This window comes from Trichosurus vulpecula, chromosome 1, assembly GCF_011100635.1.
Source record: "Trichosurus vulpecula isolate mTriVul1 chromosome 1, mTriVul1.pri, whole genome shotgun sequence".
NCBI lineage: Eukaryota > Metazoa > Chordata > Mammalia > Diprotodontia > Phalangeridae > Trichosurus > Trichosurus vulpecula.
This window is the reverse complement of record NC_050573.1, coordinates 416,121,292-416,148,471: the sequence shown is the minus strand read 5'-3', so window position 1 is coordinate 416,148,471 and position 27,180 is coordinate 416,121,292. Positions and strand designations below refer to the sequence as shown.

At 36.5% G+C, this 27,180-nt stretch overlaps 1 protein-coding gene across 1 annotated transcript in view; it reads right to left on the bottom strand.

Annotated features, from left to right (window-relative positions):
- Positions 1 to 27,180, bottom strand: part of ITGA2 (integrin subunit alpha 2) — a 147,897-nt gene that overhangs the window by 81,635 nt on the left and 39,082 nt on the right. The window contains exons 3-7 of the mRNA XM_036761894.1: positions 18,914 to 19,023; positions 13,678 to 13,769; positions 7,332 to 7,446; positions 7,024 to 7,151; positions 2,832 to 2,980 (exon numbers count right to left, since the gene is read on the bottom strand). Coding sequence (XP_036617789.1) covers positions 2,832 to 2,980; positions 7,024 to 7,151; positions 7,332 to 7,446; positions 13,678 to 13,769; positions 18,914 to 19,023 — 594 coding nt within the window. The remainder of the gene's footprint in view (positions 1 to 2,831; positions 2,981 to 7,023; positions 7,152 to 7,331; positions 7,447 to 13,677; positions 13,770 to 18,913; positions 19,024 to 27,180) is intronic.

Below are 27,180 nucleotides of genomic sequence, written 5' to 3'. Positions count from 1 at the left end.
AAGGAGGAGGGGGACGATTGCCCATGGACACTCACGGGCTCTTTTTGACAGGTGGGTGGACACAGAGATGCCCAAAAAAACCTGTTTCTGCTTCCTGAGGGGCAGGTGGTGGTGTCCCTCAAACAGCACGGGAACCCTGGCGTAATGGGCCCTAGCCCATGAGCTACTGATTCTAAACATTATTACTCCATTTTTTTGGCAGGAAATTGGGGGAGATATTTTGTCTCTAGCAAAGGAGACAAAGGGGTGTCAGGTAGGTAAGAGGAAAACCAACAAAGTTCAATCTCAAAGAAATCAAAGGAGAAGAAAAGGGGTGTATATGTGTGTGTGTGTGTGTGTGTGTGCACGCACGCGTGTGTGTTTGTTGTGGGGCAGAGGCGTTTATTAAGTTCCTCCTATGTGCTAAGTTCTATGCTAAGCACTTTACAAATATTATCTCACTTGATCCTCATAACAACTCTGGAAGGTAGGTACCATTATTGTCCCCATTTTATAGTTGAGGAAACTGAGGCAGACAGAGGTTAAGTGACTTGCCCAGGGTCACACAAATAGAAAGGATCTAAGTCTAAATTTGAACTCAGGTCCTCCTGAATGAATGGCCATTATTCTATCAACTAATACTACTATACTTAGAATACCTGGATTTAAGTCTCATTTTCAATACTTACTAGCTATGTGACTGTGCCCAAGCAATTTTTGCATTCTAAGTTTCGATTTCCTCCCCTATAAAATGGGAATACTTAGACCAGCAAAAGCTATCTTTGAGTTGCTGTGAAAAAATATTACATAAGTATGTTATTTCAAGGAGAGAATTATCAACAATGTTGACTGCCTCAAAGAGGTCAAGAAGGATGACGAATTTAAAAAGAACTCTGAATTTGGTGAGGGGGGGGTTACTTGTGACATTAAAGAATGTAGTTTCCTGCATGACTTATCCTTGGGACTGAAAGCTATATGCCAAAGAGGTTTTTGTTTTAGCAACTAAGGAGTGACTAGGTACTGGAGCAATTGAATAAATGAATGGGGATAACTTTTCCCCAGAAGTTTGGTTATAAAACGAAGGGGAAAAATAGGGCAGTAATTTCAAACTTTAGAAGGGAATAAAGAGGGATAGTATAACCTTGAAAGGGCTTTGAGTAGAGTGGAAAAAGAAATAGTGGAGAAGAATAAAGCAAGGATAAGTGATTAAGGAATATTATACAGGATTGAGTATAGAGACTGAATGACTTTTAGGGGTGATTGAAAGTGTCACTGAAATGACAGATAATAAGAGTCCAAAAAGGATGGAGAAGCAAATGAAGCTAAGAAGAAGATGGACCAGGAGAAGGGAGCTGCATAGAAAGGGGGAAAAAAGCAGATTTGTTGGCTAAAGAGCATCACCAGATGGAAGTGGAAAGGGACAAGGCTGTCAGAGAATTTAATTTCTTAAGTCCAAGATATTGGAGATGGATGGCCACTGGACCTAAAATGATCAAAGAGCCTGTCAGTCTGGGTTTTATATAGAGGTATTAATGAAAACTTGTGCACTTTATACATACTTGATGAATTCTAAAGCACTTGGCAATAAGCAACAATAATAATAACCTCCAAGAGTAGTAAATTAACAGATTTCAGTTGAAACAAAACCTAGAATTGACAGTGGAATCATAACAGGGACCCCCATAAATTCACTCCTTGTATCAATAGACAACAGCACCTATTCTATTTTTAATCAGATTATGGAAAATATCTGATTATAAGTTAGGTTTTCCTCTGTAGTTTTAATTATACTATTCATAGCCCTTTGGATTTTAATAAGCCCCTTGGGTAGAACATTCTTTAAAAAACCCGTTAAATCCTCTAAATGTATTCAAACAACTAGTTTCTCATACTGTGGACTTTACATTCTCCCTTGCATGTCTATTGCAGTGTATTACTTTAACCAATTAAGGGTAAAATGTAAGAACTTGTATTCTAATTTTCCTTTACCATTTTTCTATTTCTTTGATTCCTTTGCTTTTTTGCCCTGTCTAAGAATTAGCCTCTGAATATCAATCAATAAAATTTATTAAGTACCCCCTATGTCCCAGGCACTGTGCTAATTTTAATACCAAAAAAGGTGCTGAACATGGATATAAAAAGACAGTCCTTACTTTCAAGGAGCTTACAATCTAATGGGGGAGTGAACACGCAAGCAAATATATACCATCAAGCTATATACAGGATAAATAGGAAAGCACTGGAATTAAGAGGGGTTAGGGAAGGCTTCCTGTAGAAGGCGGGAATTTAACTGGGACTTAAAGGAAGCCAAGGAGGTCAGTAGTTAGAGTGGAGGATGAAGAACGTTCCAGGTGTGGGGGACAGCCAGAGAAAATGCCTAGAGCTGAGGCATGGAGCATCTCATTTATGGAATAGCCAGGAGGCTATTATCACTAGATGGAAGAGTATATGGAAGGGAGTCAGGTGTAAGAAGACTGGAAAGGTGAAGGACTTTGAATGCCAAACAGAGTGTTTTATATTGACTCCTAGAGGCAACAGAGGAGTTTATTGAGTGGGGGGGCAGGGGGAGGGCGGTGCTGACATGACCAGACCAGCGTTTTAGGAAAATCACTTTAGTGGCTGAATGGAGGATGGACTGGAGTGGGGAGAGACTTGAGGCAAGCCGACCCACCAACAGGCTATTGCAATAATCAAGGCACGAGGTGATGAGGGCCTCTACTTGTGTAGTGGCAGTATCAGAGAAGAGGAGGAGGCATATTCCGGAGATGTCTCAAAGGTGAAATCAGCAGACCTTGTCAGCAGCTTGGATATAGTAGGATGAGAGATAGTGAGGAATTCAGGATGACTCCTACCTGGCATATTGAATTGCTTTGAAAGTATTAGTGAGATCTCCACCATGTTGGGTTGTTTGGGATGTTGCTTTAACCATTTCTTCTTTTGTTTTAAAAGTACTCATGTTGAATACAACTCGCGGATAATTTCCATACTGAATTAACCCCACCTTGAAAAAAATAGAAAGCATATTAGAAGAGAAAAATGGAAGTCTTTTGCTAAATTATTACCCTCGTTAAACACAAAAGGGCACTTAAATGGCACTCTAGGGATCGAGCGTGGGCCTGTGCTTTCATTGGTATAGGGAACTTTTGGGTGAGAAAACTCCTTTCATCAATGCAGGTTATTACCTTCTCTGCAACATAAGGTCTTAGATAGTTGCCTAGAGCGTTGAAAGATTAAGTGACTAACTTAGGGTCACCCAGCCAGTATGTATCAGTGTAGGATTTGAACTTGAGCCTTCTTTGTTTCAAAGCCACATCTCTATCTATTACACCATACTCTAAAATATCAGTTATTCCCTTCTTAACCCAATATTTCTTTTATTTAAAAAAAAGCTCCTCTCAGAATCTGTCAGTTCACTGACGCAGTGTTTAGCCTGGGAAAGTGACAAACGTTGCTTACATATAATGGAACTAGAGACAATGAAGAAAAAAAGACTTCTAAAATGATTGTGAACATGGGAAATCACCTCAAACAGATAGAGACCTTCTCATTATGAAAACAAGAAATCTGAGTGGATATCTATGTATATATACAGATACATATAAAGATATAGATAACAGTCTACACAATATCATAAAAGGCATGAATATGAAGCACAGATAACTGCTCATCAAGCCACAGAATACTAAAAAGAAAAGTTTCTTCTCAAAATTTCAGTGAATTAGGTTTTATGGCAAATTAAAGGACGTTACTATACTGTCCCAAATGATGTATACTGTGTACAGAACACTCAATAGTCAGTAAGACTATCAAAAACTTGAACTCAGGTCTTCCTGACTCCAGGCCTGGCACTCTCTCCACTTGTGCCACCTAGCTGCCCTATTAAGAGTTACCCAATTCAAATTCAAAAAATATACATCATTTAAAGAAAATTATGTGAGATCTATAGGAGAGGAGGGAGTGATAGAAGGGTAAAAAGTTTAGATATGACATACTGTTGATCCTCATTAAAAGGTAATATGGAGATATCATACATAGATACTAGATACGCACACATATACATATATATATGTGTCTATATATATATATATATATAGATATAGATATAGATATATATGTCATACAAACTATTGCCTGGTAAGTACATTGAAAAAGGTGTAAACAAAATTTTCTTTGTGAGGCATATTAAGGGAATAAACATTTTAAGTGCCTACTATGTGCCAGACATGGCACTAAGTACTTTACAAATATTATCTCATTTTGATAATGAGGACAAAAGTCATTACTAATTGTAGAAGAACCAGAAAGTCTTATACAGAAAGTGGCAGGCACTTGATTTTGGTCTTAAAATGACAGAGAATTTCAACAGGATATACTGAGATGATGGACTCTAGCAAAGAGTAGGGCTTGACAAGTAATCTAGTCTGGATAGAGCCGACAATGGATGGCAGAGAGTGGTATGAGAGAAAGCTGGAAAGTTAAGGTTGCGAATGCCAGGGTTAAGAGTACAATCTTGGGGCAGCTAGGTGGCACGGTGAGTAGAGCACCGGCCCTGGAGTCAGGAGGACCTGAGTTCAAATCCGGCCTCAGACGTTTGACACACTTACTAGCTGCGTGACCTTGGGCAAGTCACTTAACCCCAATTGTCCTGCCTTCCCCCCTCCAAAAAAGAGTACAAACTTTATTTGGAAGGCTGTAATAAGTCAATGACAGTTTTTGAGCAGAGCAGTGATATAATCAGATATATACCAGATCATCTTGGAGTGTGGGAGTAAGAAGACTTACTTGGATGCTATTGAAATAACTAAGGTAAATGACAATAAACACGTCTACTAGTGGTGGGCATCTAGATGGCACAATGGATAGAGTGCCAGATCTAGAATCAGGAAGACCTGAATTCAAATCCAGCCTCAGACTCTTAGTATCTGTGTGACCCTGGGCAAGTCACCTAACTCTGTTTGCCTCAGTTTCCTCATCTGTAAAATGACCTGGAGAAGGAAATGGCAAATCTCTACAGTATCTTTGCCAAGAAAACTCCAAATGGGGTCACAAAGAATTGGAAATGACTGAACAACAATGCTGGTGGTGGCTATAGGAAAAGGGGAAGGGTAGTTTTTAGTGGATTCAAGAGATATCATGATAGTAGAATTGACATAACTTAGCAATTGATTAGATGTGAACACCAAGAGAGGAAAGAGTCACAGATAACCCAAAGATTTCAAATATGGGAAGCAAGGTAAATGGTGGTAATCCCTTGACAGAGAAAGAATGAGGAGTAAGGAAAAATAGGTTTTTAGAGAAAGATAATTGGAATGATTTTGGACTTACTGGCTTTGAGGTGTCAGTGGGCCATTTAGGTAGGGATGGATATCTGTAGGCAGTTACAGATGCAGGTTTGGGGTTCAAGAGAGAATCAGAGCTGGAGGTATAGATTTGGCCATCATTTATACAGGTCAAGAGCTAAAGCCACAAGAATGAATAAGACTGCCAAAGAAAACATAAAAGAGTTGAAGGGCACCAAGGACCCAGATTCTTGGTGTTCCATACTTTAAGGAGTCAAGAAGACAGAGAGCTGGTATAGATTATAGATTACAGAATCTCAAAAGTCAAAAGGAAAGAGTCTGTTGAAGGAGAGGGAAGTCAAATATATCAAATGTTATAGAGAGGTTAAAGAGGCTGAATCCTGAATAAAAATTCACTAGATTTAATGATTTGGGGGTTAATGATGATCTTTGAAAACTCAATCTCAGTCAAGTGGTCATAATAGCAGCCAGATTATAAAGGTCCAAGGAAAAAGTACATGATAAGGAAATACAAGCATTGGATATTGACATCTTTTTCCAACAGTTCATCAATGAATAAAAAGAGAAATGGAATAGCAGTTGAGTGGAGCAAGGGTCAGTGGGAATCTTTTTTAACACTGAGGAGAGCTGGATACATTTAAATTAAGATGGGAAAAATCTAGTAACAAGGGTGAAATTGGAAATACGTGAGAGGGGGATCATTATTGAAGCAGGGTCCTGGAGGAAAAGGAAAAAAGGGACAAAAACCAAATAAATAGTATTAGTTTGAGCAGGAATAGAGATAGCTATTTTTAGACAGGACAAAAGTAGAAGAGAGTGGGCTATGATGCTGAGAAATCATTGGAAGAGAAAGAGGATGAGGGAGCTCCCTGTCAGAGACTGGCAGTTGTTATGGAAGAACATAAGAGTATGGGGATGAGGGGCTAAGGAGAAAGAAAAGGTTTTAGAGTAATAGCTAATATTTAAAGAGTATTTTAAGGTTTGTAAAGCACTTTACGATAACGACAATAATTATAATAACTAATTTTAGTACTTTAAGGCTGAACAATGCCAACAACAAGATTAATAATAAAAATAACAACAATAATAATGACAGAGACAACTTTATGTAGCACTTTAAGGTTTGTAAAGTGCTTTACAAATATTATCTCATTTTATCCTTACAACCCTGGGAGGTAGGTACTATTATTATCCCCATTTTTCAGATGAGGAAACTGAGGCAGATGGAGGTTAATTGACTTGCCCAGGACCATGCAAAGTAATATAATAATATCATATTGAGCATACAATATAAAAACATACAAAATACAATATAGTAATCTGAGGAGGGACTTGAATTCAGGTTTTCTTGATTATAGGTCCAGCATTCTATCTACTGTAGTACCACGTAGTTATCCCACATGTTATCTCATTTGCTATTTACAATACTCTGTGAATTTGATAGTTTTATTTATTTATACTTTAACATTTTTAGTCTCTTTTTATAGAGAACAAAACTGAGACTCAGAGAACTTAAGTGGTTTTTCCAGGGCCATACAGTCATTAAGTATCAGAGGCAAGATTCAAACCCAGGTCTCTCCCGACCCCAAGCCTCTCATCCGATACAGCACAACATGCTGTCTCACGGAGGAGTCACTGTGGAGAATCAATCAGCCCAACAGCTGGCAAAGGTTTGGCTGAGGCTATGACCTCAGAAGACCTATTCAACACAGAAGGTTAACATTCTTATTATTAGTGTCCTTACCTGAGTCTTGTCAGGACCTATATCCAGACCTTGCACAAATTTGACCAAAAAATTCTTCACTGCACTCCAGGGATAAATGCTGTTTGATTCGTCGCATACAACCACAACATCAATGAATGATGGGCAGGCTAAAACAGGAAAGGAAGACAGAGTTAGGTCAGTGGGACAGAGATTTGAAGAGCTGGGGCAAATCTACAAAGTCTACAAAGAAGTTACACTTAATAAAGGAGGAGGGTAGATCTTAAATCAATTTTACTATGCCCTCCCTCAAATTTAATTCATTGTCCACAATAGCTTGAATGCCTTACTCTGAACTGCAGGTGAAAAGCTGTTGAGGAGCTGGAAACTGGGACTAACGTCAGAACAGATGCCAGTCGCATAATATTGATTTCCACACTGCTGGGCCCACAGGGGTCCGCATGTCTTCAAAGGAATGAGAAATATATCAATATTAAAAGCACTGAAAAACATATCATTTCTTCCCTCTCTTAACACAATAATAACTTCTATTTATTTACGTGATGCCACAGGCCCAGGAATAGGGTAGCTAGAACATTAAAAATCTCCAATGCAGCAAATAAGACATTTCAACTCAGGAAGAAGTTAGGGAAAAGGTATATGAGGAAGGAAGCAACTAAAGATTCACTCTAACTCCCTACAGTCCTTCCATCATCACAGAGAAGGGGTTGTCAGCCTGGGGCACTGAGCTGACAAGGGAATCCAGATGGGCCCAGGAGAAGAAATAGAAAGGAATGCCACCTTCCATGACAGAGCTCCACTTTTCATCTGCTGCTCTGCCTGGAGCAAGAAGCCCCTCCCAGGATAAGCTCATCCCTTTTAAACTACCATGCTGTTAACCCAAGCCTTGATTGATACCACCTCCCTCAGCCATCTCTGCCCTCTGTTTGGAGGGCTACAGGGCAGAGTACCAAACTCCTCCCAGTGCCTTCCTTTATAGAGGACTCTTACTCATTCCACTTTGCATTCTACTCCATCTGGTTTCAACCTCACAGAACAAGAGGCCCCTCCATTCTACGTACCTCCTGGTGTGTCCCCAACTTTTCCTGCCTCTTCTTGTATACTGTCTTCCCCCACTTAGATTGTAAACTCCTTAAGAGCAGGGACTTTCTTTTTATTAATTGTATTTTCAGCAATTTGTACAGTGCCTAGTACATCTTAAGTAATTAATAAATGTTTATTGGATTGGATTTATTGGACTGGACTAGAAACCAAAGGGATGGCTACTATGGGACTTTTAGTAGCCCATGGAGCAGAAGAAAGTAAGAGCCCACTTTTTCATTCCTGGGCCTTTGATACCTGGCGCATTCAGCTTAATTGGGTGATGAGAAACAATGTGTGATCATTTCAATATAGCTAATTCCTATTTATACTGAGAACATTTCACTTTAAAGATGGCATAAGATGACAGAATCATAGAGTTAGAACAGGGGCTTTAAGCTATTTTTTTGATGTGATGGACCCTTTGTAGTATGGTGTAGCCTACAGACTTCTTTTCAGAATAATGTTTTTAAATAATTAGAGGAAATGCTAAATTTATACTGAGAACATTTCACTTTAAAGATGGCATAAGATGACAGAATCATAGAGTTAGAACAGGGGCTTTAAGCTATTTTTTTGATGTGATGGATCCTTTGTAGTATGGTGTAGCCTACAGACTTCTTTTCAGAATAATGTTTTTAAATAATTAGAGGAAATGCAAAATTTCAGTTAGAGGTTAGTGAAAATATAGATGAAGGTTTGTTTTTCCCCATTCAAGTTCAGGGACCCCTTGGAATCTACCCACAGACAACTTGAAGGAGAGGAAAGTTTGTGGTCCTCGGGTTAAAACCACTTGAGAGAAAGCTAAAAAAGAACTTAGAGGCCACCTAGTCTAAGCACTTTATTTTACAATGAAAAAAAATTAAGGTCCATAGAAGTTAAGTGATTTGATCAAATTAAGACATATAGAAAAGGGTGAACCCAGGTCCTCTGACTCAAAGTTCAGTAGAGCACTCGACTGTACCAGGCTGACCTATACTCTATCAACTGATTGGCTATTGAACTTTCTGCAAACGAGTCCATTACCTCCATTTTCTAGCCCCCTATATTTATTGTTTGGTCTCTGCCATTTTATACAGTATAATATCACTTTGTCTTCACAGTCTCTTCAGGACTGCTCAAAATCACTACTCTCTCTTATTCCTTTTCTCTTATCCTATTTATTGCAATTATTTCCACATAGTTCTTTCCCCTGACCCAGCTCCTAATCCCATTCTCTGTGAAGTCTTTGGATTCCAAGGATACCTGACTAAATCATGATGAAACCCTCAAATTTATATGCTACAACTCAGGGAAAGCCTAACTTATTTGGTTATGTTCAAAAAAGCAAAGAACAATGGAGAGAGCCCTACCTCTGACCTGGCTATGAAACTAGCAATTGCCACTTCTCAGAGCCCTAAGGTTATTCTTCAAGATTAAATTGCAGAATAGCTGCTGATATTCATTGGTTAAAAGAATTTCCTCACTGGGAGTTCCCTATACCAATGAATTAATAGATTTGGACTGTCCTCCCACACCCCCATATCCCCCTCAAAATTCAGAAAATATGTTTGAAAGGGAAAACAAGCAGAGACAATATATCCACAAGAAAGCTCTTTAGCCTAATATAAAGGTGTAGGTTGGTACCATTAAATAAAAATTGATGAAAGGATTTCAGATTCTTATAAACAGTGAGATGGGGGAAAGTGGAATCATTAGAACCAGTCTTCCTGTTGGTAGCCAAAGTATGACCAATGCAAGAGAAAAGGAAACAGCTGTCTTAACATTTCATGCTCCATGTACGAGATACATTTTTCCTCTTTAAAATTAGCTAACTAGGCCAAGTACATTGGGAAAGCATTCATTTTCAAAATCTTTAAATGGCTTCTAAAATTAGTAATAATGCCTGTTCCTATATCCCTTATAAACTGCTCAAGAGTATCAAAAGATAGAGAGAGATTGAGAGAGAGAGACAGAGAGAGAGAGAGAGAGAGAGAGAGAGAGAGAGAGAGAAATGATTGATTCCTTAGTGGATTAAATATGCAAAGAATTATTTGATAATAAATATTCTTTCTTCTTAGAAGAAATGAGAAACAGCATTAAAGAGCTGAAATTGGGAGATGCCAATTGAGAGTATAAAAAATATTACCCTTACTTACTTACTATTGGAACTTAAAGTCAAGTCTACAGATCTGATGACTAGCAGTTTTTTCCACATAAATCTTAAGAATGCTTTAAAGATCATAACTTCTTAAGTATTTAAGGAAATGGTTTCTGCACTGACTCTTTAACATGGCATTTTATTTGCTCCCTATTTTTGTAGCTATTCAATTCAACCCTCGTATCCATCATTCCTTACCAGGAAGTACAAATTACAAATACAAATAGGAGAGGCAAAACTTCGTTTCACAGAATTAAAGTGGAATTAAAATACTTTAAATTCTAATAAATACTTATTTTTGAACACATTCCTAAAACAATGGTGAAGGTAATGAAGACTTCAAAATATCAGAAGTCACCAAAAAAAATTGAGGCTTACCCCGCAGGTATGCTTCAATTTTTTATTTTTATATTTTAAATTTTAAATTTATCAAGTTCATATTTTATACCTTAGTTCATGATATAAAATGCAATCCATCTCCAAATAGAGAAGTGGTGGACTCAGAGTATAGATTGAAACATATCATTTTTCCTTTCTTTATTTTTCTTTCTTTCCCACCCAGAACATGGCTAATGTGGAAATATGTTTTGCAAGACTGCCTATGTTTAATAGCTATTCTATTTCTTGCCTTTTCAATGAGTGGGGGAAGGGAGGGAGAAAATATGGAATAAGAAATAACATTTTAGAAAATATATTTTATTTCTTTACTCAGTGATAATTGGGAGGTAGGGCCAAACAATTATTTTGTCAGTATCCAAAGTACAGCTAGAACGAAAGCTACAATTTGAGCCCAAAAGTCATAAAACATACTGATCTGCACAAATGTAAAATATTCTCAGATAATGTTACTGGTTACAAAGCTGGTGGGGATCACACATGAAACTAAGTAAATTTCAAATAAAAATTTGTAGGAAGTGAATTGTCAAGGGCAAGACTAAGTAACAATATTGGTCACTTGGGTATCAAAGAAGGAAGGAAATGAGCTTTTAATTAAGTGCCTATTGTATGTAAGACATGGGATGAAGCAGTTCTACCCTGTGTGGTAGGTATCCTTATTATTCACCTTTTACACTTGAGGAAACTGAGGCAAGGTCACGCAGATCGTTAAGAGTTTGAAGCCTGAGGTCTTTCTGACCTTTGGCAAAGCACTTTATCCTCTGTACAATCTAGCTGCCTTAAGATAGTATAAAGAGTTTGATGCCACTTCACCCCAGTCTTAGAGTCAGAGTATGTTAGAACTGGAAGGGATCTTTGAAATCATCTGATCTGACTCACTAATTTTACAGGTGAAGAAGTGGAGATGTTGGAAGATTAAGCAACTTGCCCCAGGTCACACAGAAGCAGGAGTACAACCTAAGACTCCTAACTGTAGCCCAGTTTTTTTCCTACTTATACCATGCCTCCTCCCTTCTTTCCTTAAGTACAGAATTAGAAAAAAACATTTTTTAATCTACCAAGGGTAACAAAACAAAGATCACTAATTGAAACCTACTCAAATGCAAGTGTCACAGCAAGTGTTGCAGAATATCATTTAAACAGAGAAAGCTATGTTCAGTAATTTTAAACCAAAATATTTGAACTTGGATAGTAACAGAGCTGAATATTCCACTTTAGAAATGAAAAGGCTGCCAAAGTTTCAAATGAAAACAATACTCTGGAAAACAGAGAATTTGATTTACAGACCAGTAATACTCATGAGTTGACCTCATTTTTGCATGCAGATCTGTTACTCAAATTAATTTAATTTCCATGTTATTTTCCCAGTTATCACTGATATAATTTCTCTATAGTCTATTCTGTAAAGTATTAAATATATAATACTTTAGGTATATAAGTAAAACTAACTCTGTGATTGCTATATTAAGTGAGAAGTATTTATTTCCAACATATTCTCAAGATTGACAAAGGAAACCTTGGGAATTATCTCCTACTGTTCACTTCTCTTTCCTGGACACTCACTGACCAGACACAGGAATAAGCTGATGCTAATTACTAAATTTTTTAAAAATTTAATAATATTCATATACTAGCAAGTCCAAACATTTTTAGGGAAAAAATGGACTATTCTCCAAATTTAAATTGTGCCTCATAAATGTTCACAGAAACTCTTAAGTAATATTGTCTACATCTTCCATTAAGCTATACCAACCTGCCAGTTCAGGGGGTAAATTCTGTGCAAGCTCTCTTCTCTACATGGGGTAAAAAGTCTCAGCCCCATAAAATCATAACACAAGAAGACTTCACTGTAACAGCTGAGGGGAAACAATTGGATTGACAACACCAATGAAGAGAGTCTTACTATCATGTTAGAAAACTCTTTGCTTTCCAGCAGTGTTTTAGGTGCTGTCTGGGATCCAAAGGAATACAGTGACCTCAACAGCTTTTGTGTCCACCCTGACCACACTCTTCTTTTCCTCCTTTTCAATCACGTATTTCTCTCTCAAATGCTCTCATTCCTCTCTGGTTTATCTTTATTTTTTTCCTCCATTGCTCTCTCCCCTTCCACCTGCCACATGCCCCTACCTTTAATTCTTTCACTGTTTTCATTTGAACCTTACATCATTTTAGCTAGGATTAAGGTGATGACCCACCCTTAAGCATTTCATTAAATCTCTTCCTGTTTTCCCCAAATACTCGTAGTTATATCCTCTAGCGACCATTGACCTCACTACTATCTTCTCATTTCTTTTTATTCTTCTTTTCATAGACTCAAAGGATGAAAATAATCCCTCTATTTTCCTTTGTTTAGTATTAAGGGTTTGACTGTGTGTAGCAGTCTTCATGCATAGCAATTCTAAATAGTTTATTATACATGGATATGAGAAGTCATCCTTATTCCAACTCAGATTGGGAGGACAGAAGGTCTTTGCCAATGAGAAGTCTGTTCTTAGCTGATGACATGGGATGGTTTGGATTGGCCAGTATTGCTCATAGCAATTTTAAAAACAGTAGAATAAATACCCTAACCAGAGTCATGGATAAAAGCATGAGAAATGCTCTCACCAATCAATATTAAATTAGATTATGTCAGAGAACACAAAGCAGATGGAATGAAGAACCTTGCCATATACTTTCAAAAAGAATAGTGCTGACTTCCAAATGTCCTATACAGGCAAGGGTCCCTGGGACCCAGTGGTGAAGAGTAAGAGAAGAGATGCTATCATTCCCCCCAAATCCTTGAGCCCAATCTGAATATTAGGAGGGAATATTACTTCATTTTTCCTTTTCTCTACACAAACTGGAGTTAGGTTTAACAATCAGTTTGTCTAAATGTCCTGAAATGTTTGGACGCTGAACATAGTTATGTTCCATTTAACACTTGAAACACGAATAGCATTGTAAAAATAAAAAAAGGAGACCCTTGGGTGTTTGAATCCTAGAATTTGATCAATAGAAAAACTGACTAAATCATCCCTTTTTAAAAAATGTACAAGGAAATAAAAGTTGAAACTTACCAGAAACCCTCCAGTTCCCAAGTTCCGTGTAAGTGTCAAGCCAAGGCTCATATTTGTTTTTATCTCAGTAACATTTGGAATGCTCGTTACAGCTGTTAAAGGGAAAAATTAACAGAGAGAAACCATTAAGTTTCCACCAGTTTTGTTAAAGTCATTTAGAAAACACATCCAAGTCCATTGCCTGACTCCTAGATAGGCTAAAATGGTAATTTGTAGTACCAAATCCAGTAGAATACATGCAACAGGCTGGATGCAGGCCAGATCCAAAAAGGAACTTAATATCTTCCTTGTCTCACCCCACCCAACCCCCAACACACACACACACACACACACACACACACACACACACACACACACACAGATTCACACCAATTGTTATTCATTGTCTCTCTCCCTCTGTGTCTCTGTCTCTGTTTGTCTCTGTGTCTGTGTCTCTGTGTCTGTCTGTCTGTCTGTCTCTCTCTCTCTCTCTCTCTCTCTCCCCCCCTAACTCTCCCAGTCAATTCAGGCTAGAAACCTTGGAACCATTATTTTTGGGGAGTTCTTCCTTTTCCCTCATACCCTACAGCCAATGCAAAGTTCTGACGATTATAGATTTTTACAGTCTTTCACATCTGTTTCTTTTTTCTCTCACATTACTCCTCAACCCTATGAATCCCAGTTCAGAGGAATACATACCTAACTATCTCCACAGTAACTGCCTCTAATTCATCTTAGGTGTTGCCAGATCATTTTCCTAAAGCACAGCTCTGATCATATCATGACTCTATTAAGAAAACTTCTATGGCTTTCCACTGTCTAACAAACAAATGTGGTACTATTACGTATGGTAGTAAAGCCTCCCACAATTTGGCCTCAAATACGTCTCCAGTCTTATGACTCTCATTCATGGACCTTATGTGACAGCCAAAATGAGCTATTTATCTATCTCCAAACTACCCAGTGTTCTTCCTCCATGTCACTGCTCCCACTGTTTTCTCTACCCACAATACCCTCCTTGAAAACTACCCTAAAAGTAACACCCTTCCTCTGAGCTCCCATATGCACTTATCAATTCACACCTTACCTCTCCCATTAAGCTACATCTAAGTTTCTCTATGGCTAAGAAGTAAACAATTGGTTAAGATGATGGTATCAGAAAATGGGATGCAGATTTGTGTTCCAGAGCTTAAGATATATAAGTATGTATATGTATGCATGTATACATGCATACATACATGTATATCTCTCATACACATACATATGCATACACACATATACATGCATGTATGTGTATACATATAAATAGATGCACACATAAGAAATATATACACATATATTTATATGATGTCTCTTGATACTTTGAGGGCTTTAAATGAAGAGATTACCCACATATGACCTTTAAGTCAGATATTAATAATAGCTGACATTTATATAATGATTTAAAAATTTCAAAGTACTTTCTATGAATTATATCATTTGATTTTCACAGACATCTTGTGAAAGTACTATTATTATCCTATAGATGGGGAAATGGAGTATTAGAGAAGTAAACCAATTTGACCAGAATCTCATGACAAATAAATATCTAAGACAAGATTGGAATTCAAGTCTTCCTGAGTCCAAAGGCCACACTTTATTCACTATGCCACCTAGATACAATAAAGAATAGCAGCTACAGAATAGAGGAAAATATTATGGAAAGGCCCACTAATTTATAGAACACAACATCCAAAAAGAAGGATAATAGTAAATACCCATGACCTCAAATGTCAACAAAAAACTGGACATCTAAGTTTAAGAAGATAAAAGCTTAACTTTATAAATATACCTAAAATTTGGTAGGCTATAACTCCTGAGTGGAATATGGAAATAAAGGGGTATCCCCTATGCCAAAGGCACTTATAAGCTAAAAAAAAGACAGTGAAGAAATGCAGATTTCTGACATATATGAAGAAAATATTCTAATAATTAAACTAGTTTGAAAATCAAATGGATTGCCTCAGGAGGCAAAGAGTTCCCAACCACAGAGGCCTTCAACTAGATGTTAGCTGACCACTCATTAGGGACATATCACAGAAGACATATCTGTTCAGTTACTGGTTGTCCTAGAGGACCTTTGAAATCATTTTTGACAATAAGACTCTATGATTCCTGACCATGTGGGAATAGATCTGAGAAAAGCAGTGTTACCTAAAGGTGGTACAGTAGATAGAGTGCCAAGCCTAAAGTCAGGAAGACTCAAGTTCCTGAATTCGAATGTGGCCTCAGATATTTACTAGCTGTGTGATCCTTGGCAAGTCACTTAACCCTGTCTTCCTCAGTTTCCTCATTTGTAAAATAAGCTGGAGAAGGAAATGGCAAACCACTCTGTTATCTTTGTCAAGAAGACTCCAAATGGAGTCACAAAGAGTCAGACATGATAAAACAACACAACAACAACAATAACAACCAGATTACTAGGTCTGCTTCTACCCTGGCCCACCCTCCTCAGCACCACCAGCACCAATTGCCACCAATGTCACCACTTAGCTGAAGATCTCTTTGAATAGCAGGGACCCCAGACTCCTGCTTTCAGCCCCGTCCCTGTAGCTATGATCTATCCAGGGAAGCAACTTCTGCGAAGATGCCAGATGGCAACTGCCTATCCTGTGTTGTCGTGCATTACTTTCAGAAGCCACAGTTACTAAAGACTCAGAAAAGAAAGTTCTCGCCACCAAATCTGGCACTGTCAAAGGGTTCAACATCTTTGAGAGATCAGATTCTGTCAATGAAATAAATATCATTGCCACTGCACCCTGGGGACTACTGGACCATTCCATCTGCTTGCAGGTGAAACCTCTTATATATGTCACTTCCCTTATAGAATGTGAGCTCCTTGAAAGCAAGGATTCAATTTTCTATTTGTAGCCAAAATATTCAGCACAATACTTGGCACAAGGTAAGCACATTTTCCCCTTTCATTTATTAATGTCTGATTCATCTTTGAAGCCCTTTTAGGGATTGTACCATCAAAAAACTAAATGAACATTATATAAAAAGACTAACATAATGTAAATAAAGGCAACACTAAAAGGTAAGAGATTTCAAGTCAAATAGAGTGGAAAATGTTACACCCAGCTTATCAAGGCTAATATACACATTTTTCCATTCTATTAACAAATAGTACCTATGAGAGTATAAAGTTGCCAGTGTTGTCAGTCATAATTACTTTATCAGAGAGTGTTGCTTTTCTACATTTTAAATGTTAAAGCAATATAGGGGATACTATTCACCGAGAACTGACTGACATGTCAAAATATAAAAAGTCAAAAGAAAAAGTAACATTCAATAAAAACATTTTGAAAAATGTCAACTCTTGGCTGAATAACTGAAAAGTGGAACAGGACAGTCAAGATCCAATGCTGTGACCAACTTTCAATTCCCCTGTGATATTTTAGACCAAACCAATATAAATCAGTCAGTTCACTTTGAACATGCTTCATCTTGCCACTGTGGAAACAGAGCCAACTCATACAATTTGAAACAATGGCTCGAGGCTTGAAAAGTATTTTCACCATCGTCAAACACATTTAAGCACCTACTTCATTCACATAGGTATAAATAAGCAGTCAGCACTTGGCTGAATCCCAGGGGAGTGTTATAATATTAAATTACAGATTAAACTATTAGCTGCTCCCTGGTGACCTAAATAATGAAACATCATTTAATGGGCCAGATCATAAGAAAATAACATACTTGACAGGATTGGGACCATAAATTATAACTATGAGTGTCATTTGGGGGGGGGGAGTGATGAGTTTTCAATTTAATGCAGTTGTTGAGTTGTGCAACAGAGAGACTGCTGGACCTGGATTCAGGAAGATTTAAATTCAAATCCAGCCTTAGACACTGACTAGCTGTGTGACTCTGGGCAAGTTATTTAACCTCAGTCTGCCTCAGTTTTTCATCTTTTAAATAGAGATAACAATCTGCCTACTTTCAGGACTGTTGTGAGGATGAAATGAAATTATATTTGTAAGGTGTTCTGTAACTTTAAAGTATTAAATACATGCTATTATTATAATCTTTTGTAATTTATCACTTTACCTATCTTAGTCTTAGGCTAGAATTCATTCATATTATCTCAATTAAGTCTTAATTTTTTAAAAGTTCAGAGACAGAGAAGATACCTAGTGTTTAATCCAAAATCCATTAAGTTTAGTGTATGTATGAACACAAAGAAAGACATAGACTCACAGATTTAGAAGGGCCTTTTTAGCCTAACACATTAGGAGTTATTTTTTGGTTTTTTGGGGTTTTTTGAGGGGGGAAGGCAGGGCAATCGGGGTTATGTGACTTGCCCAAGGTCACACAGGTAGTAAGTGTGTCAAGTGTCTGAGGCCAGATCTGAACTCAGGTCCTCCTGACTCCTGGGCTGGTGCTCTATTCACTGCACCACCTAGCTGCCCCTATCAGGAGTTTTTAACCTTTTTTGTCTGTATCTTGGACCACTTTGGTAGTATGGGGAAATCAATGGACCCCTTTTCACAATAATGTTTTTATGTGTGTAAAATATGTAGGATTATAAAGGAAACCAATGATATTGAAATACAGTCATCAAAAATATAATTTTTAAAAACACAGAGAAGTTTACAAATCTCAGGTTAAGAACCCTTGCCCTACCGGAACAAATCACCCCTACATCACACCCACCAAGTGGTTATCCAGGTTTTCTTTGAAGAACAGGAAACCACTACCTACTGAGGCAACCAATTCTACTTTTGCAAAGCTCTACATACAAACAAATTCATTTATTCCCTGTGTCTGTTCTGAACTTTCTCTCTAGACTTGGTACCACTTCTGGCTTCCCAAGACTCAGGATAAGATGGGCAGAACCCTAATGGAGACAAAAGGACTTAGAGATGTGAGGGTAGGTGGCCCCAGATCATTACAAATGTAAGGTAGCTAATGTAATCAAGAATTAATTTGTAGTCAGATGGAATCTGGCGCATACTAGCATCTAACAACAAAAAAGAGGGATAAGCAAAACAATAAACTGTATACCTTCCTCCTACATCTAATAAACTCAGTATCTTGGAATTCAGTTTGGGGAGCTGCTCACGCATTTTGGATCCCAAACTAAGAAAATAAGGAAAATATTCATTTGCATTTGCAACGAGGTCTTGTCTCTATCTGCTGTTTTCTTTCACCATTCTGAATTATAACAACTGCACCTTCAGTATTTTCAAGAATCATGGTACTCACTGCAACTTACTTTGTAAATTCAATTTTTCACACATGGTGCTGGGTAAGTTGACAGGACATTTGTAGATATCTCCCATTCTGTTTTCTGGAAAACCACTCCATGGTGAGCCAACAAGCAACCTAAAAATAAAGGATTTTTTTCTTTTATTGTATATAAAATATGAAGCTATTTATTCCTAAGGATGAACTGAAAATAAAACAAAAATTGAAAATGCCTATATTTCAGGCTTTAAATTAATGAATAAGGCCAATTCCAACCTAATTAGTTACAATTTTCTCTTAGCCATCAAAAAAAGACCTTTGCTGACCAAAGACCATACAACTGTACTGCCACAGAACTTTGGAGGCTTTCATTAGAGAATGGAAATGACTAGTCTAGACTGCGTAAGTCATTTTAACTTTTTTGCCTTGGAAAAAAGAAAGAAGAAAGTGTTAAGAAAAACTGTGAAATTGTAAACAAAACAGAATTCTACAAAACACAGAACTTTAAAACGTGTTTATTTTATCATTGCAAGCCTCTTCCTTACCATAATGAAGTGAAATACTTTGAGACCATCTTAATTTAATTAAAAGCCATTTTTAAGACAGGCTAGAATAGTCATCAACTGGGAAATAGCTAAGAGAATATATGGTATGTTAATGTAACGGAATACTATGCAGCAAGAAAATGCAAAATATGAGGAATTCAGAAAAACAGGAGGAGATATATACAGACTAAAGTAGAATGAAATAAACCAAACTAGATAGATTATACATATATATATATATTTCTTCAAAACATACTGTGCAATGCAATTATCAGTGAAAAGATGACCAAAAGGAAATCAAATTTTGGTAAATGAAGAATACATAGGGTCCTAGAAAAGAGATAAAACACATCTACCTCACAGCATAGAGGTGGAAGACTACTAGGATAAAATACGTCAGACAAAGTTTCTGTAGTTCACATTCTTGCTTAATTGTTTCTTTTTGATAACTGAAGTTTCACTAGGAGGAGGGTAGTGACAAATGACTATGATGTAAAGACATAAAGGATCATTATGAATTAAACGTGCAAAAAGGAATAATTTTAAAATAAATGGATAGAGATCATGATAGTTATAATAATCGACAGACGATTAAGTTATTGGCAGGAAAAAAGCCTAGAAGGTATGATTTGTTAACTTTCAATTGCTTACTGATGTAGGAAATCAATGTCAAGCACTGGCCAAAGATCATTTATGTGTGCAATATATTTTTTTATTTATGGCTTCAGATGAACATGTAAAGTCTCATATTGTAAAAAAAAACTCTCAACAATCTCTCTGGAACTTTTTCCATATATAAAATTCTTTTCTGTTTCTCAAAACATGCTGAGAATGGCCAACATTACCTCTTATCTGAAAGGTAATGCCACCTTCTGTTAAATTAGTTGCCTATTTTATATTTTTAGGAATAAAAATATCATAGAGTCATGGATTTATTTAGAACTGGAATTGGGAGATCATCACTATAGTCTAACTCCCTCAAGTATTGTTGATTAAAAAGGCCCTTTTCTGTTTCAGAAAAGGGGCAACAGACATTCCAGTAATTCTGCTCTATCCCAGGCCTCTGTGATGGGACCTTTAAGGATTTGCTACTGATCTGCTATAAAGGATTGAAAATTGACTTATTTCATAAGATCACAGATAGAGCTAGAAAGTGCTTCAAAGAATATCTATTCTAACCTACTCATTTTATTAAAAGGAAAATAGAAGCCTCAAAAGGTTAAATGGATAGCCAAGGCCACATCGCTAGGAAGTAGTAGCTGTAAGTTTTGAACCCAGATTCTCTAACTCCAGAGTTGGTACTCTTTCCTCTGTGCCTGCTGGTTCTCATCTTATGAAAAAGGTCATTATGATGTCAGCATAATGCATAGAATAGTGCATTGAACTAGAATAATGAGCTCAGGTTTCTAACACTAATAGCATTTCTTCACACTCCCCACTTCTAATATTCAATAGAATTTACTCGAGTATATTTATTCTCCAAGTCCTTTTAAAATCAATGTGAGACATGAGAAAGCATTTATAGTACCTTGAAGGGAAGAGACTACATAAACCTCTATTATTATTATTATTATTATTATTATTATTATACAAGGCATCTTTTGTATTCTTTCTAGAAAATGAGCTTTTTTAAAAACATTTTTATTTAAAATTTTGAGTTCCAAATTCTATCATTCCCTCTCCTCCTCCCTCTCTGAGACAGTAAGCAATCAGATATAGGTTATACAGGTGTAATTATGTATAACATTTCCATATCAATCATTTTGTATAAGAAGACTCAAAAGAAAAAAAAATGAAAGGAAGAAAATGAAAAATAGCATGTTTCAGTCTGTGTTCAATCAATATCAGTTCTTCCTCTGGAGGCGAATGGTATACTTCATCACTGGTCCTTTGGGATCACCTTGGATCATTGTATTGCTGAGAATAGTGAAGTCATTCACAATTCTTCATCATACAGTATTGCTGTTACTGTGTACAATCTTCTGGTTCTGTTCGCTTCCCTATGCATCAGTTCATGTAAGTCTTTCCAGGTTTTTCTGAAATTATCCTGCTTATCATTTCTTATAGCACAATAATATTCCATTACAATCATATATCACAGCTTGTTTACCATTTGTCTATTGATGGGTATCCCTTTCATTTCCCTTCTCAGCCACCACAAAAAAGAGCTGCTACAAATATTTTTGTACAAATAGGTCCTTTTCCCTTTTTGTGTATGTCTTTGGGTTATAGACCTAGCAGTGCTATTGCTGAATCAAAGGGTATGCACAGTTTTATAGCCCTTTGTGCATAGTTCCAAATTGCTCTCCAAAATGGTTGGCTCAGTTCACAACTACACCAATAGGGCATTAGTGTCTCAGTTTTCCCACATCCCCTCCAATATCCAACATTTTACTGTTTTGTGATATTAGCCACTCTGACAGGTGTGAGGTGGTACCTCAGAGTTGTTTTCATTTGCATTTCTCTGACCAATAGCTATTTAGAGCATTTTTTCATGTGACTATAGATAGCTTTGATTTCTTTATCTGAAAACTGCCTATTCACATTCTTTGACTATCAGTTGGGGAATAGTTGTATTTTTTTTATAAATTTGATTCAGTTCCCAATATATTTGAGAAATGAGGCCTTTATCAGAGATACTTGTAAAAAATTCCCCCAGTTTTCTGCTTTCCTTATAATTTTGATTTCATTGGTTTTGTTTGTGCAAAAACTTTACTTCATATAATCAAAGTTATCTATTTTATGTTTTGTAATGCTCTCTATATCTTCTTTGGTCCTAAATTCTTTCCTTATCCACAAACCTGACAGATAAATTATTCTGTGCTTTCTTAATTAGCTTACGGTATCACCCTTTATATGTAAATCATGTACCCATTTTGACTTTATCTTGGTATATGGTGTGAGATGTTAGTCTATATCTAGTTTCTGCCACACTGTTTTACAGTTTTCCCAGTAGTTTTTGTCAAATAATGAGTTTTTGTTCCAAAAGCTTGGATCTTTGCATTTATATTATACTAGATTACTACAGTCATTTACTGTGATGTAATTTGTACCTAATCTATTGCACTGACTCACCACTTTATTTCTCAGCCAGTCCTTGAGTGTTTTGATAATTACTGCTTTATAATACAATTTGAGATCTGGTACAGCTAGACCACTTTCTTTTACATTTTTTTCACTGATTCCCTTGATATCCTTGAGCTTTTGTTCTTCCAGGAAAATTTTATTATTTTTTCTAGCTCTATAACATATCTTTTTGATAGTTTAGTACAGGTCGGGGGGAATGGTATGGCCTTTTGACAGAGTCCAAGTTTTACAGAACAAATACTTCTATTAAGGGGATTTGTTCTGTGAAGTTTGGATTCAATCAAAAGGCCACACTTGAGGATCTAGAGGGCCATATGTGGTCTTGAGGCTGCAGGTTCCCCATCCCTGGTTTGGTATGACACTGAATAAATAGATTAACTTAGGTAGAAAAGGCATTTTTATTATATTGGTTCAGCCTACCCATGAGTAATTAAGATTTTTCCAATTGTTTAGATTTGACTTTATTTCTGTAAAAAGTGTTATATAGTTGTGTTCATATACTTCCCAGGTTTGTCTTGGCAGGTAGACACCCAAGTATTTTATATTGTCTACAGTTATTTTAAATGGAATTTCTTTTTCTATCTCTTGCTGATGGACTTTGTTGATAATATATAGAAATGCTGATGATTTATGTGGGCTTATTTTGTATCCTGCAACTTTGCTAAAGTTGTTAATTTTTTAGTTGATTCTATACGATTTTCTAAGTGTAACATCATATCATCTGCAAAGAGTGATAGTTTTGTTTCCTCATTGCCTATTCTAATTCCTTTATTTTTCTTCTCTTATTGTTACAGTTAACATTTGTAGTACAATATTAAATAATAGAGGTAATAATGGGGATCCTTGCTTCACCCCTGATTGTATTAGGAAGGTTTCTAGCTTATCCCCATTATGGATAATGCTTGCTGACAGTTTTGGATAAATATTACTTATCATTTTAAGAAAATGAGGTATCTTAATAAGTATCAAAGAGCAACAGAGTCTTCCTCACTATTTTGACCTTGAACTATATGACTCACATACCTCAAATATGCTGAATCACAAAAACAAAACAAATAGCTTTGCAGATTAAATCACTGAACGACATGTCTGACTCTCAGAATGAAAATTGAAAAGACCATCTGATATTTCCTTTATTGGAAGAAGGTTCCTAGTACACATTCCACTCCTTCTGCCTCATGGCCACCCCCACGGTTCTATAAATCCAGATTCCTGATAAGTTTAGTCCTTACAAGAGTTTACGAAATCACCACTCATTACTCAGACAGAATTGTGACATTTTAAAGAATTATTAGTCAGACAGGATCAATCAATCGTTCAATCAATTAATCCATAAGTGACTACTATATGCTAGGATATAAGCAAGTGTTTTGTCTCTAACATTTTATAGTGTTAACTGATGTCTTGAAGGCCCTTGATGAGGCCCTGCTACATTTTCAATTATTGGATTAAACTGTATCTTAGCCCCACAAGAGTTGAAAGAGAAATTATACATGAAGTTGCCAAAAAGAAAAGAGAATCTCAAGATATAGCCTTCCGTTTCCTAAAGTAGGACTGGGAATTCCTCCAGGAGTATTTTAAATAACACTTACTATTCAATTATCTTGTGAGGAAACAGTGATTATACAGACTACAAACAACACAGCCAATCTTCCCACCCCCACCGGAATTCTAAATACCCTCTTTAGTCACAAACGTTATTTTATGGTGATGTAGGTAGATCCAAACCCATAATCTACAGAGTCTTATAAATATCTCCCTGCAGGCTGTGGCTGTCTAACCTCTTCTCCTATTCTTTAAGATTTCAATATAGCTCACTGAAACAAATACCTTTGTGATACAAATAGGGAAGCAGGGAAGGGCTAATCTGTGTAATATCTATATCAATCTTAAACTTTTTCAATGGTTTACAGGAATTACAAAATTCATGAACTGGTTATTTCTTTCTTAGATAGCAAAACAGAGTTAGACTATTCTGAGCACAAAGAGTCTGATGGGAGGTCTCTTTGGCTACCTGTTCCTAGCCAGACCGAAAGTACTAAGCCACATAGAATCAGAGGGTGAGGGGTAAAAGGAAGGAGAAAAAGTTCATTTAGTTTTTGGTGATGGGATACTTGCACCATGAATTTAATACATAAACTACTACTACTACCAATTAATCATTCAATCAATAATTAAAGCAGCTAGTTGGTGCAGTAGATAGAGCATTGGGCAAGAAGTCTGGAAGACCTAAATTCCAATGAGCCTCAGACACTTACTGTGTGTCCTTGGCAAGTCTTTTAACCTCTATTTGACTCAGTTTCCTCATCTGTAAAATTGGGATAATAATATCACCTGCCTTCCAGGGCTATTGTGAAAATTAAATGAGATGATATTTGTAAAGCATTTTGCACGGTACCTTGCATATAGTAAGTACTATGTAAATATTAGCTATTATTTTTATTATTCTTATTAATCAATTATCTACCATGTGCCAAGCACTAGATATACTAAATAAAATGAAACTTCTTATTAAAGGAGCTTATACATTTTATACAGTAATTACATTAGAAAGAAAAACCACTCTGAAAGACTTAAGAACTCTAATCAATACCATCACCAGTAATTCCGCAGGACTTGATGATGAAGCATGCTACCCAACTCCTGACAGAGAAATGATGGACTCAAGATAGAGAATGAGACATGCTTTTTAAACATGGACAGTGTGGTAATTTGTTTTGCTCGACTATGCATATATGTTAAAATGTATTTGTTTTCCTTTTTTATTTATTTTTTTTCCCCATGGAGGAGGGAGGAGATAGGAGGGAAAGCAAATAAATGCTTGTTAATTGAAAAAAATTTCTAAAAACAAAGTAGTTCACATTTTTCCAAGAAGACAGCTTGTACATTTGTAGGTATATAGACCACACACAACAAATAAACCAAAGGTAATTAAGGTAATTTGTTGGGAGTGAGGCATTACTAGCTGGGGAATCAGGTAAGGCAGAAAGCTATGCTTGAGCTGAGTTTTTCTTTTAAAGGATATTGACATTCATTTTCCTTTGTGTTTTTATTTCTTAACATTCATTAAAAAAATTGAATTCCAAATTCTCTCCCTCCCTAATCCCCTCCCCCATCCATTGAGAAGGCAAGCAACATGATATCAATTATACATGTAAAGTCATGCAAACTATATTTCCATATTAGCCATGTTGGGGGAAAAAAAAGCAAGAAAAATAAAGAACATTTCAATCTGCACTGAGCTCATCACTTCTCTTTCTGGAGGTGGAGTATTTTTTATCATGGGTCCTTTGGAATTGTCTTGGATCATTGCCTTGATCACGGCACTTGGGCTGAGTCTTGAAAGAGTCTTAGGGATTTTAGATTCTGAGGGGTATTATCCAGTCTAGTGGACTCCAGGAGATGAGAGAAGGGTTACAACAGTGGGGAGTGGGATAGAGAATCAATTAGGGAAGAATAAAGGATGGCCTTGCTATAGTGAGGTCCCAGTTGACACTGGGTGATTTAAATATATGAATTTGTATTTTTGTTATCTAAATTATTTGCGTGACTTCTCCTAGCTCTGTCTAGCAATCCATGAGCACATGATAGAGATATTATCTCTTGAAAAGGATGCAGCCTCAGGGGAATGGGGGAATGGATACTATAAATAAGAGAGTATAAAAATTGATTCCTATTTTCTGCAGTTCTTGAAGAATCGCACAATGAGACAACAATGAGACAAATGTACATTTTACTGTCACGTAGGACCTTTGCATCAAAGTAGTGATCATTTGATCACTAATTTGCTACATTACTGATTTCTGATAACTGAATGATCTCTCATTTCCTAAATTATGATCATGCATCCTGAATTATGATCATACAAGCATGTATCATAATAATTTAGGAAATCTAAGTTATAAAGGAAAGCTAGGTAATCATTTCTAGCTTGGTAGCTCCTTGTTAGTTATATTTTTATCATCTTGGTTTAGTTTGTAATCTGTTATATAGTAATCTTCTTGTTATTATATTTTTGGACTTAACATATAGTCTTAATATATATAGTCTTCTCTTTCTTATTACTATATCCAAAAGTCTCACACATATCTACTTCTGCTTTAATTATGATATACACTAGAAATTAAATATTTCATAATTCAAAATCTGTGACACGAACAATTTCATATATAATTATGTATATCCTGGAAAGGCAGTATGCCATAGTAAACTTGATAGCTAAACTTGGAGTAAGGAAGACCTGAATTTAAATCCCATATAAATATTTACTAGCTGTGTGACCTTAGGTAAGTTACTTACTCTCTCTAAGCCTCAGTTCCATCTGCAAAACGGGGATAATAATGATATATAACCTTACAGGGTTGTTCTGAGTATCAAATGAGTTCATGGTTGTGAATCAGTTTACAAACATTAATGCACCATGTAAATATGAACTGTTATCATTAGTCACGCCAGCCTTATGTTCACTAGGATTTTTACAAACCTCTTTTAAGGACAAGTAAACACTAGTCATTGTTAGAACAAGAGAAGCAATTTATGCATTTAACTTTCGGTCCCTGTTTATCCAAATTATCCCAGTGTTATGTCTGGACAGTTTTTGAGTCACTACTAATAATGAGCTCAGCTTGCTGCTGAGGCAGATGCTGATATTACTCATAGACAA